General features: G+C 50.6%; 1 protein-coding gene across 1 annotated transcript; it reads right to left on the reverse strand.

Moving 5' to 3' along the window:
• Window positions 1-1,403: 1,403 nt before the first annotated feature.
• Window positions 1,404-12,122, reverse strand: CREG1 (cellular repressor of E1A stimulated genes 1). The gene is given in 7 exon segments (XM_006099592.3): window positions 1,404-1,860; window positions 5,137-5,325; window positions 8,202-8,356; window positions 11,752-11,791; window positions 11,794-11,877; window positions 11,879-11,923; window positions 11,925-12,122. Coding segments are annotated over 6 exon segments (684 nt in total). The 5' UTR covers window positions 12,096-12,122; the 3' UTR covers window positions 1,404-1,860.
• Window positions 12,123-12,383: the final 261 nt, after the last annotated feature.

Genomic DNA, 12,383 nt, shown 5'->3' on the forward strand with positions numbered 1-12,383 from the left:
AGCAACAGGGGCTAATGCAGGCCATTGTTGATCTGATGAAGTATTCTGCAGCCACCAAGCCATCCTTACGGACTCTAGTAACATAAGCTTATGGCTAAGTGAAAGAAGTGAGATACACGATCAATGATCTTATTATTCAATGTTATAGTTGGGCATTTATTGGAAGCAAAGATTGGAAGAAAACACACAAAAATGTTAGCAGCTATGCGGGCTGGTGAGGTGGTCATGTTTTAAACTTTTTAAATTTTCCATATTTTTCACACATCTTACAATAAATACTAAGGGAAAACTAAGAAAAAGATGAAGTTTTACTGGTTGATTTGTTCGTCCCTCCATTCTGCCTTCTCAGATAAAAATGTACAGAGCCCCTGGCTGTGAAGTGATGGTTTGGAATTTCCCTAAGAAATACTGACACACCAGCTTGACACAGAGCATAGTGGTTTCTGTTCTCAGTGTAAAGCGGAAAGCAAGCCCGTCGCAGGGCAGCGTCCCCTCCTCCGTCACTGGGTGCTCCGTCGCTGGGTGCTCCGTCGCTGGGTCCTCCGTCACTGGGTGCTCCGTCGCTGGGTCCTCTGTCTGGGTGTCACTGAGGGCGCTGGGCCCGCCCCCTTTCACAGGGAGTTTCTCGTCTTCATTGGCTGTTAGCAGGATCCAAGGCGCTCCGGCTCCTCGGTCACTCCCTCTTTCTACTTTTCATTTTCTCTTTTCTTGATCAGAACCGGCCTTGCCCTCTGGGCCAGCGGCTGTCCCCGTCCCAGACACTCATGCCCTTGCAGGTTGAGGCCAGGACTCTGTCCCTCTTCTGCAGGACGTGGGGTGCAGGGGAACCCGAAGCACGTGGCATGGAGGGAGGGAGCATGAGACCGGGTGTCGTCTCCTGTCCCTTCAGAGCTGCCTTTGCCCCAGTCATCACCACCCACAGTATCACTCAGCTCAGTGGTGAGAAGCAACTGACGCCTACACAAAAAGTGGTCTGCAGTGCCCCCTGGTGGTCAATAACAGGAACACATTCTGCCCATTCAACCTGTACCCCCTGCTGGGACCCGGTGGTTGTCTTTCCTGTGATAACAGGTATGTTTTTACCTGGCGCCAAGTGGTGAAGACAAAACTCCCACTCAATAGGTAGAAGGAAAAAACCAGATAGGTGCCCTCAAACTAATTCCACCACAAGCACGTCAGCACCGGGGCCCTGGGGGCAGAACGTTGACCAAGGCTGCATTCTGGCCTCGCCCCCAATTCTAGGACACCATGAGCTGTGTATCAGAGGGAACGGGCCGAAGGATTCCCTTGAAGCATTGAAGCAGGGTTTGACTCGACAGCACGCTGACATAAAGACACGAAGGGTCGCCAGTGGCCAGTGAGAGTAAGGAATATGAGCATCTTAAGAAAATGAATCCAACTCATGTCATTAAAATAATGCTTTTAATTATTGATGCTTTGAATAAGAAACCCGTTTTACCAAGGTTAATGTAAATCATTTCTCTTTTTCTATTTTTAATCATTTTTCTTCACCAGAGGCTGTTGGCTGGATTTCGGGTGAGTTCATTTGTTGTCTTCAAACATAATGACGCACATCCGCTCCTTTCTCTGAGCCACTGAGGGCTCAGCGGTGATGCCTGGCACGCCTCGATGAGGGATCTCATCTCGTCTTCTGAAACCATGTATATAAGTAAAAGTATAAATTTAAATGTCTAAAATTTAGCAACCTCATTTCCAAGAAATTCAGTAGCAGTTCTACTTGATGCTGTAACCAGGCTGATCTCCGGGACCTTTCCCACGGGGGACCCCGAAGCCCTCGGGTCTGTATGAAACATCCTAAGAACGTCACCGGGTGGTTAAATCCGCCAAATGCTGCTTCACCTAAACAGAAGGAGAGAGGACGAAGGATTATTTCATTAAATGAGCGGACATCTTACAAGTTAATTCATTCTAGGGAAAGACTAGAGACACTTCTAACAGTTTAAGATTCTGAGCTAATTTCCGCCGCTCCAGTGTGGCGAGCAGCGCCTGAGACTGGAGTTCTGTATCCAGGTGCCCAGGAATCTTCACGCCAGCCAGCACCCTCTTGTGCAAGGCTGCTGCGGCCACGTGCACGGACATAGCGCCGTTCGGGCTGTGTGGTTCTCTACTCAGAATATCTGAAGGTTTAAAAGACAGACACAGTTGAGGACAAAAGGGTCCTGAACATTAGGGCAGAGGAGCGTTAACCAGCCGGTGCCGGATGGTGTTGAGTCCAGCTGGGACCCTTTTCCTGTTGTGGCTGGGACCACGGCTATCAGGAACTCCATCTCCTGGCAGGGGAGGCCGGGCAAGTTAGCAACCCGTGACCTCTCCTTACCTGTCCTTACGAGGGCCAGGTGGGCACAGCGAGGAGATGGTACAAGGCCTGGTGCTCAGACTGAACCATGAGCGGAGGCAACTGAGGAAACTGCTTATCGGGGGCGTCAGCAAGCACCTCTGTGAACATTAAACCTTCATTCCATGTGCAGATGTGCCCATGGCTTCTGCCCCAGCAGCCCAGCGAGGCAGACCGACGTCCGTGAGGCCCCTCACTGCCCAACCCGGGCGTCTGTGCTGAGCCATCTCAAAAGACGCCTCTGAGAGCAGCGGAGTCTAGGGTGCAGGCGTTTGGAGAAGTCACATCCTCCAAGTCTGATCTGGGCAGACACCACGGGGCAGAAGCTCCCACAGCCCCTGGGAGGGGTCCCTAAGAACATGCAGCCCCTACGAGTATCACTGTCCACTCCCCGGACTAATGGACAGTGCTGGTGGCAACCCGAGTGGGCGGCATGGTGGTGGGGCCACTCCGGACTCTGCGCCTGCCTCAGAAGGGCCACACCCTGGCACGTCTTTGGTCTCCCCGTCAGAGGACACGGAGGACGTACGCCCGCTTATCTCTCAGCTGCAGAAAGGCCACTCGCCTGTGAAGTGAGAACCTCGGGCGTGTCTCACTCACTCAGCATGGAGACTTAGAGAAAACATCTGTATTTTGTTATTAAAGTGAGCATCGCCCCTGGGCGTGTTACTTATACAAAGACTACAGGCCCGGTGCACGGATCCGTGTACCAGTAGGGTCCCTCGGCCTGGCCTGCAGGGATCGGTCCGAAACTGGCTCTCTGACATCCGCCGAGGGGTCCCAGATTGCGAGAGGGCAGTTCTCGGGTGACACACCCCGGAATCGGGCTCCCTCCTCTCTGGTTCCGGGTATGTCACCCAAGAACCACAGCTGCCAAGTCACAGCTCCTGCGTTGAGCGTCTGCCCCCTGGTAGTCAGTGAGCATCATAGTGGGTCAGCCAGTCACTTAGGCTTTTATATATGCAGATAACTGTACTTCAGAGATGCTTATGTCCTGTGAACGTCCCCTTCAACCTTGAAGAGTGGGCCTGTCATTTACTGACTGTCCTGGGTGATGTGTTGCCCGGCCGGCACACTGTAATGGCGCCTCTGTGTCCCTATAAAGCGAGGTGGTGTTTCCAGCCCCAAACCTGCCTGTGCCCCTTCTCCTGCAGGTGCGTGGACTCTTTTCAAACAAGCACCTGAGAATCTGCGTCTCAGATGATCAGGCTGGCAAGTCGCCAGCAATTACGAGACGCCTGCTCTGTGCCATGCATTGTCCTAGGCTGTGTTTAAGATTCAAAAACAAAAGCTGAGCCCTAACCGGTTGGACTCAGTGGCTAGAGCGTCGGCCTAAGGACTGAAGGGTCCCAGGTTCGATTCCGGTCAAGGGCATGTACCGTGGTTGTGGGCACATCCCCAGTGGGAAGTGTGCAGGAGGCAGCTGATCGATGTTTCTCTCTCATTGATGTTTCTAACTCTCTATCCCTCTCCCTTCCTCTCTGTAAAAAAAAAAAAAAAAAAAATCAATAAAATATATCAAAAAATAAAATAAATAAAAGCTGAGCTTTGCTGTGAAGAAATGTACAGTTGTGGTGGGATGTCAACAGTCCAAGGTGGACCTGGCTTATGTGGAGTAAGACAGGACACACAGTGCTGGGAGCAGAAGCCCGAACGTGAGCTACACCTACGAGTCCAGCTTCGTATCCCCACCTCACCTCCGCCAACAGCGGTCCCTCATCGCTAGGAGACCCTGCATCAGGAGTGACACTGGAGCAGGAGCCGGCCGGCCACCAGCATAGCATCATGGTAGGAAGCCAGTGCTGCTTCCCATCTCACAGAGGAGGGACCGCGTTACCTAATTCCTAGGTTGCGGTGAGAGCAATGAGTTGATACATATAAGCAACCCACACTGCACCCGGCCGGCAAGAGAAGCTCAGCAAACACTGGGTGCTGTTGTTCCTGTTGTGGCTGTGGTTGCATCACCACCTGTGAGGCCGTGCAGATGGCCGGGATGCCAGGGTTACCGTGTACCTGGGAAAAGATCGGTCCCTTGTCTTCCTTCATTTGACCCCTGACTTCGTTGCAAAGCACCTGACCACACCTCCTCAGGTCCTGCTCTCCTCCCTCATTCTCTCCCGTGGCTCTCAGCCTCCTCCCCTCTGGTGCCCATTGGCTGGCAGGGGACCCACTCAGCCCCACAGGCACCCCCAGGCCTGGGGGCTGCTGGGCATGGGGCCATGTGCTCAGACTCGGGTGGGGTCACTCAGTCCAGAGGTACCCAAGTCTGAGTCTCAGGAGAAAAGGCCATCCCGGGTCAGAACCGGCTCTTCCAGAGCCCACAGCACAGCCTCGAACGGGTCTGGCCTGCAGGCAGAGCTCAGGGAGTCCAGGAACTGGGTGGAAGGAAAAGCTTTCCTTCCCATTAAGCTCTGACTGAGGTTTATCATCTCCTTCAATGAGGAATGTAGGCAGCAAACCACCTGGTGACAGTGTACCTGGGCCCGTCACCAACAGAAACACAGACGCTTTCGTGTCACATTAGAGCTGCTGCAGGTGCCTCAATATGTTACTGAATGTGCTCATTAAAGAGCCAACATATCACGATACCACAATTACAAGACATATTTTATGTACTTCAATATAGTCGTTTGCTTTGTAATCCTATGTATTTTATGCATTAAAAAAATACTATTGTGAGTGTGGCCACAGGCCCTACCAGACTGCCAAAGGAGCCACCCCCTGGCTTAGGACCCCTGGTGAGGGCTGCGAAATAAGGTGCACGATGGATAAATACACACCTACTGAAATGTGGCATTATAGTATTCCTCGGGCGTCACGATTTTGGGTCCACCGAAGTAGTCCAGGAGCCAGATGTTGGTTATGTTCAGCTTGGCAAAGAACCAGTTGTGGCTGGAAGGCCAGTCTTTCATCTCAGGGTGCCGAATGAACAGCGACTGCTTTGCAACGTCAACCTCGGTCTCATTCACCTGAAAGACAGTGAAGTGACCATGCTCACAGTGGGGAGTCTTCTCATCTGTTAACAATGTGATTCTAGTATTCCACACATCCTAAGTGTTTAGTTACAGATCCCGATTTTTTTACTGGTTTTTTTTCCAATTAAGATATAATCCTATATAATAAAAGCCTAATATGCTAAGTGTCTGGTCAGCCGTTCAACCAATCAAAGTGTAATATGTTAATGATATGTTAAGGTTGCTCAACTGCTTGCTATGATATGCACTAACCACCAGGGGGTAGACGTGCTGACCAGAAGGATAGCTTGCTGCTGAGGTCTGGCTGATCAGGACTGGGCAAAATGGGCTGGACACGCCCTGGAGCCCTCCCGTGGACCATCCCCAGCCCCAGTGATGCACCAGTGTGGTCCCTCGGCCTGGCCTGTGCCTTCTCACAATCCGGAACCCCTTGGGGGATGTCACAGAGCTGGTTTCGGCCTGATCCCTGCAGGCCAGGCCAAGGGACCCCACCGGTGCATGAATCCGTGCACCAGGCCTCTAATCTATATAAATAAAAATGTAAATGTTTGTTTGTTCAAAATCTTAAATCTCCGAAAGTTCTTCACCGATTGCTTTGAAATTTGGACACAACATTGCATTCGAATATGTGTGTGTTTTTATATACCTAGACAGACTATTATATAGATGTCACACCTGTGACAGGTAAAAACATGCTTTTTTTGAAAAACAGCGCCATCTGTTGGATGTGAAAGCAACACACGCTATACTAAATATTTTACGATTCCATTTCAATGTTTCTGTTTACAATTCTAGATTGTAGATAAAATTAACTACAAATATGCGTGTCCAGCTGCAAAACGATCAATCAGCTGAGATATTCTCACATCAATTGCTGGAAATTGGGAACGGAAAGGTGCCGGATGATCTGACCTCAGGACGAATTTCATTGCCTCATAACTTCTGCAATTTAGTGACGTCAAAAGAAGAATTGGTTGAAAAAGTATTTCCCAATATTCTATCCAATTATAAGAATCATGATTGGCTGAGTGAACAAGCTATTCTTGCGGCCAAGAACAAAGACGTCTACGAACTTAACAATATTATTCAGTCTAACATTCAAAGCGAGGCAGTCACATACAAGTCCGTCGACACTGTTGTGGAAGCAAATGAAGCGGTTAATTATCCAACAGAATTTTTGAATTCACTCGATCTGCGAGGGATGTCACCGCACGTACTGCAATTGAAAATCGGCGTGCCAATTATCATGTTGCGAAATATCAACCAGCCAAAGCTTTGCAATGGCACGCGGCTTGCAGTAAAAAAATTAATGAGCAACATCATAGAAGCAAAAATCTTGACAGGACCTTTCAAAGGTGAAGATGTCCTCATTCCTCGCATTCCTATGATTCCAACGGATATGCCATTTCAATTTAAGAGATTGCAATTCCCGATTCGATTGGCGTTTGCAATCACCATCAACAAAGCTCAGGGCCAATCTTTAGAATTGTGCGGTTTAGATCTAGACATGGATTGCTTCTCACACGGACAATTATATGTTGCGTGTTCTAGAGTCGGCAAACCAGACAATCTCTATATCTGCACAGACAGTGGAACAACAAAAACTACTGTATACCCACTAGCATTGTGAAATTAAACGTATTAGAAACGTGCGCTTTCTCTTTTCTTTCTTTTCCATTTAACCAGACTGAGCCACAGCAACGCGTGGCCGGGTACAGCTAGTTCAGAATAAGACAAGAATAAACTCTGTGTTTCGAGTACTCACAACTGTAAAGTGACTTCTGCCGCCCCTGTATAGATTGTGAAATGATCACCACAGTGAATTTGGTTAACATCCATCGCCACACATACTAGTACTTACAAAAATGCTTTCCTCTTCTCGTTTTCTTTCTTTTTTCTTTTTTTTTCTTTTTTTGTGATGAGACCTTTTAAGGCCTACTATACATCCTGATCATAAACGTAAGGAAACAAGAAAGCGTGAAGGAAGCTTGAGTAATGCAGACAGCAATGAAGAGCTCACATGGAGATGAGAACGGGTGTGGACAAGCCCGTTTTCACTGCTAAACGGTAGTTTTGAGCTGGTAGAGGACTGGCACGAGCACTAGCACGAAGGTGCCTGGTGCCAATGACGTATCCCATTAGCTCATTCATCCCAGGACAAATGTGTGGGAAGCACAGGCTGCAGATACACAAGGTGAGTCTTTAGAAGACACAGCGAGTCAGGAGCACTTGCTGCCCCGCCCCTTCCTCCTGCCCGCGAAGGGCACGCAGACACAGAGATGCCTCCACATAGGACTTCGAGACCATAAACAGAACTGGCCCGAGAAACCGGGGTCAACAGGTCAGGAAGCGAGTCTGCTGGCTGGGCCATCAGTCAGTGCTCATGACACCTTGCCCTCTGTACTCCCCACGGTTTTACTGAACCTCCTCCCTCCAGCACTCACCCCAAACTGTCCGCATGCACACCCGGGACTTAGTAATGGATTCTCCCCTTCTAACCTACTCAGGACGCTCTCTGTTCTAAGCCACGGTCAGTGTGGAGACAGGAAGGGCGCATGCTGTCCAGTGTACAACACAGCAGGAGAGTGAGCTTGGGCTGAGATGTCCCTTATTTAGGGGCTTCCCAGCTATTAGATCTGTTGACCTCAAGAAATAGTCCCTTTTGCTCCTCAGTGTCTGATGGAACACCTCTATGAAAGCAACTGATGAAATCTTTGGCTGCTTGTGAAATTACTTCATACATGAGGACATATTCTAACTCTGCATCTCAATCACACACCAGCTTTATTTTATTCTCCCACTGTCTCTCCTTCATTGTTAACAAGATGACGGTCTTCTAAAGCTGGTCTGTTCCTGCAGTAACTACATACCTTGGTTACAGTCCCTGACAGGATGATGTGAGCGCAGAGGGGGCTTTGGGGATCAAATCCATGTTTCCTGCAGAAGTTAGTCTGCGCCAAAGACATGGTCAGCGTAGCAGATGGATTCTCCTGGAAAGAGAAGATGAAGACCCTCTGGTGAAACACTGTCTGGAGCGGCAATCAGTGCACACACACCATGCCCAGAGCTCGACCAGTTCTTCCAGAAAACAATGCATTGTGAAACACCATCTTTCACTCTGGACAACGAAGGTCTATTTGATAGAGAATAATCTTGACCCTCTCTCCAAAAAGGGGGAGGGACACTCACATTTTAAATTTAACTGACTCAGAGCCCTAGCCGGTTTGGCTCAGTGGATAGAGCGTCAGCCTGCAGACCGAAGGGTCCCGGGTTCAATTCCAGTTGAGGGCACATACCTGGGTTGCAGGCTGCTCCCTGGCCCCGGCCCTGGTTGGGGCAAGTGCAAGAGGCAACCAACCAATGTGTCTCTCTCACATCAGTATTTCTCTCTGTCTTTCCCTCTCTCTTCCCCTCTTTCTAAAAATCAATGGAAAAATATCCTCGGGTGAGGATTAAAAACACTGACTCAGAATTATTTCAACACTTTTTAAACTCTTAACTTGTCCCATATTCCCCAGAGAAATTATTATTACAGTACCACCCAAGCACAAGGCCGCTCTATACCTTCAACAGATCTCAAAGGGTTAGACGCTAACATGAAACTAGTGCATAAAAACACCAATTGCTCAACTAGCCACTTCCACAGCTTCAGCGAGAAAGTGGCTGAGTCATGCTTCTTGGTGATCTTGTGCTGGCAGACACGGTCACGGGATTTCAAAACAGGAGAAGTTCATTCTTGCTCTGACAGCAAGAGAACACTTGGACTCAGAATTGAGGCAAGCAACATTCCTAGTTCTTTCTTATAGAAGCCAGCTTCACCAAAGGCATTGCCGACAGACTGCAGCCACGTTCACATGTTGCATTTTAGACTGCTGAGCTCTTTAAAGGCAAAGGGTCTTGTGTGGCGAATTCTGCCATGTCATGGTGACCCATCAAAACAGTCAGTCAGAAGAGATCTCCTTGAAACCATTTAGCCAAATATTTGCGTCTATACATTCTTAGGCAAGGCACCCAGGAAAGGCAGAAAAAGAGAGGGCGGGGGACTAAGACATAGTCTCCTCTTCTGTGAGTTTATAGTCTGGTTGAAAAGTCAGACATAAACAAAACTTAAATACTGCAAAAACAAAGATACAGAAGACATCATAAGGCAGCACATAACTAATTGCCAAGTGACTGGTACAGTTCAGCGGTTTTCAAGTTCAGTGTGAAGAGCCGTCAGTAGGGCCTGGGGTGACACAGAAGCTTTGTAAAGTTTTCAAAACCAGGGACCTGTATCTGCAAAAAGACAGAGCTGGGAAAGTGTAAGAGGTGACTGAGAGAAGTGAGAACCCCAACTTGCTTGAAGGAGTGGCTTTCTGAGGGGAGTGGGTGGGGGAGGGTGGTTCAAGGCCAAGCTCAGGAGTCAAGGTGGCCTCTTGTAGGCTGGCATCGGCTGGGGATTTTTTAAATGCTGATTTCTGGGCTCCCTTCCCAACCTGCGTTCATGCATTTCATTTCATAGTGGTTCATTTTTTTTTAATCCTCACCTGAGGATATTTATTGATTTTAAAAAGGAAGAGATGGAGAGAGAAACATCTTGTATGAGCCCCACTGTGGACCAAACAAGAAACCTAGGTATGTGCCCTGATGGGAAATGGTGTACAGGATGATGCTCCAACCAACTGAGCCACGCTGGCCAGAGCAGGTACATGCATTTTAAACAAACACCCAGGCGGATATTAAGCTTCAGATGTAAAGGTTTCCGAACAGAAGGCAATTCCAAGTGGTTCATGTCAACCTGGTGGGCAGGGTGGACAGGAGCAGACAGAGGTCAGAGGAGGAGGACAAGTAGAAACTGTAAACCAACCCTGACTGGTTAATGATGGAATCCGAGTCAGACTATCTCTGATGTGGCCTTGCGTTTTCGCTCCACCGTGGAAACCTGCAATCCTGGGCAGGGTCTGTCTCTTCCCAGACCAGTCAGACCTGGGCTGAGTCCCTGCCCCTCTGAGCCTGTCTTCGTCACAAGTTTAAACATGTGGTGTACAGCAGTGGTTCTCAACACTCCCCCCATCAGAAGCATCGGGATGGGAGGGGGCTGTTTTTCAGGGAAATGTATTTTAATAAAATGCCTTGTAGAGTGTTGGCTCGCAGGCTGAAGGGGGCCAGGCCCGATTCTGACCAAGGGCTCTGATCAAGGGCAGGTATCTGGGTTGCAGGCTCGATCTCCAGCCCTCATCCAGATGTGTGTGGCAGGCATCCCATCGATGTGTCTCTCTCACATCAATGTTTCTTTCTCCCTCTTCCACTCTCTCTACAAATCAATGGAAAAATATCCTCAGGTGAGGATTTTAAAAAATGCCTTGGCATCGTGTTTAGAAGTCCTCCCAGGTGACTGTATTTGCAGCCGAGGTTGAGCCCCACTGACGGAGTGGACTGAGCCTGCTTTGAGCACACGTTCCAGGAGCAGAGTGGGCTGGGAATAAGATGGTGAAGGGGGGGGGGGGGGGGGGGGGGGGGTAAGGAGGCAGTTGCTTCTGTTTTTGCTCAAACCGTCCGACCCCCACTGTCACCTGATCTTCCAATCTTTCAAGAAGTTACAAGTTTAGGTTTTTAACTGAAATCTCAATTTTTAAACGATAAAACTAACTCAATTTTATTTTAAAAACAAAACAGAACCTTGTGTGGGCCAAGGAAAACTGGTTGGTGGACATACTCGGTTCATGAGCCTGTGGGCTGTGTTGTAAAGGGGATGGACCTGTTTGGCCACTGGCTTTGGGAAGTTACTTAACCACCTTAGCCTCACAATAAGGACAGCAACACCCCCTCAAAGTGCCATCAAGAGACAAGTACCAGAAAGTGATGGTCCCCTGGCGCATAGTGGGTGCTTAATCAAATATCACTTGCTTTCACCTTATCTTTACCGACTTCGTTGTCTTTTCCCAGTTAACCTCAAATCTGGGATCTTTGTCAAAAGACCCTCCACCAAATCGAGCTTCAATCGGAAACTCTGTGTGGCTCTAGCGTCCCCGCTGCATGCCTGACACCTCTCTTGGGAGGGCAGGGGTCCCCGGTAGTTGTAAACCTGGCCTTGCCCCTAAAAGGTGGGCAAAGGGTGAGGGGGATGGACTTCCCATCAGTTCTGCCTCCCGCCGAGGTAGCAATGTGCACAGGAGGCCCACAGGCTGCTATAACCATTGTTACTGTCCATGATGTTGGATGCCAGCTTCTTGGCGCAGAAGGGAAGGTTCTCAATTCGGAAGGCGGCGGGGTAGGCAAGAGAAACCCTTAGGAAGTGCTTAACTCCCCAACAACCTCAGCGCCCTGTACAGCTTTCCCTGGTGGAACCCAGAGTCGGGGGTGGTTGCCCGGGGCCAGTGGAAAGCCTGGCCCTCGGCCCGGGTGCCCACGCTCACCTGCAGGTTGCCCACCAGCTGCTGCATGGGCTCAGGTAGAAGTAGGGTACGCCGCTGCCCGCGCCCCGGGGGCCCCTTCGCTGAGCGACAGGACGTCGGCGAAAGGCCCAGCCGCGCCCCCCCTTCCTGCGTGGGAGATGGTGGCCAGCGCGGCCCCAGTCGCAGACGTGCGTCACGAAGCGGGCCACGCGCGCCGCGGTCCTCGCGGGGCGGCAGCGGCGGCAACAGCCCGGCGGTGTCCCAGTCCCCGTGGTCCCGGCCGCCTCGGCCCCGCGCCGGTGCCACCAGCAGCGCCACCAGGGCCACCAGCGCCGGCGCCAGCAGGGCGGCGAGCAGCGCGCGCGCGGAACCGTGGACAGGCCCGGCCATGGCGGCGACTCCGCTGACAGTCCCGGCCCGCGCCCTCCAGCGGCCCTGTATTAACCCGGTCTGGGCCACGCCCACCGCTGGGAGACCACGCCCTACTGAGAGGAGCCAATCGGAGCCGGGGGAGGAGGGGCGGGCCCCTGGTCGCCCAGCAACCTGCGGGCTTGGTCCGTCAGTCTTCCCGAAGCTCCGCCCGCCTGTCTGGAAGGATTGGGAAATGATCCCAAGGGGGAGGTTGTTTTGTTTGACACGCGAGAAACCCGGGCCCAAAAAAAGTAAGCAACTTGCCTA

This window comes from Myotis lucifugus, unplaced genomic scaffold, assembly GCF_000147115.1.
Source record: "Myotis lucifugus unplaced genomic scaffold, Myoluc2.0 scaffold_279, whole genome shotgun sequence".
Classification (NCBI taxonomy): domain Eukaryota; kingdom Metazoa; phylum Chordata; class Mammalia; order Chiroptera; family Vespertilionidae; genus Myotis; species Myotis lucifugus.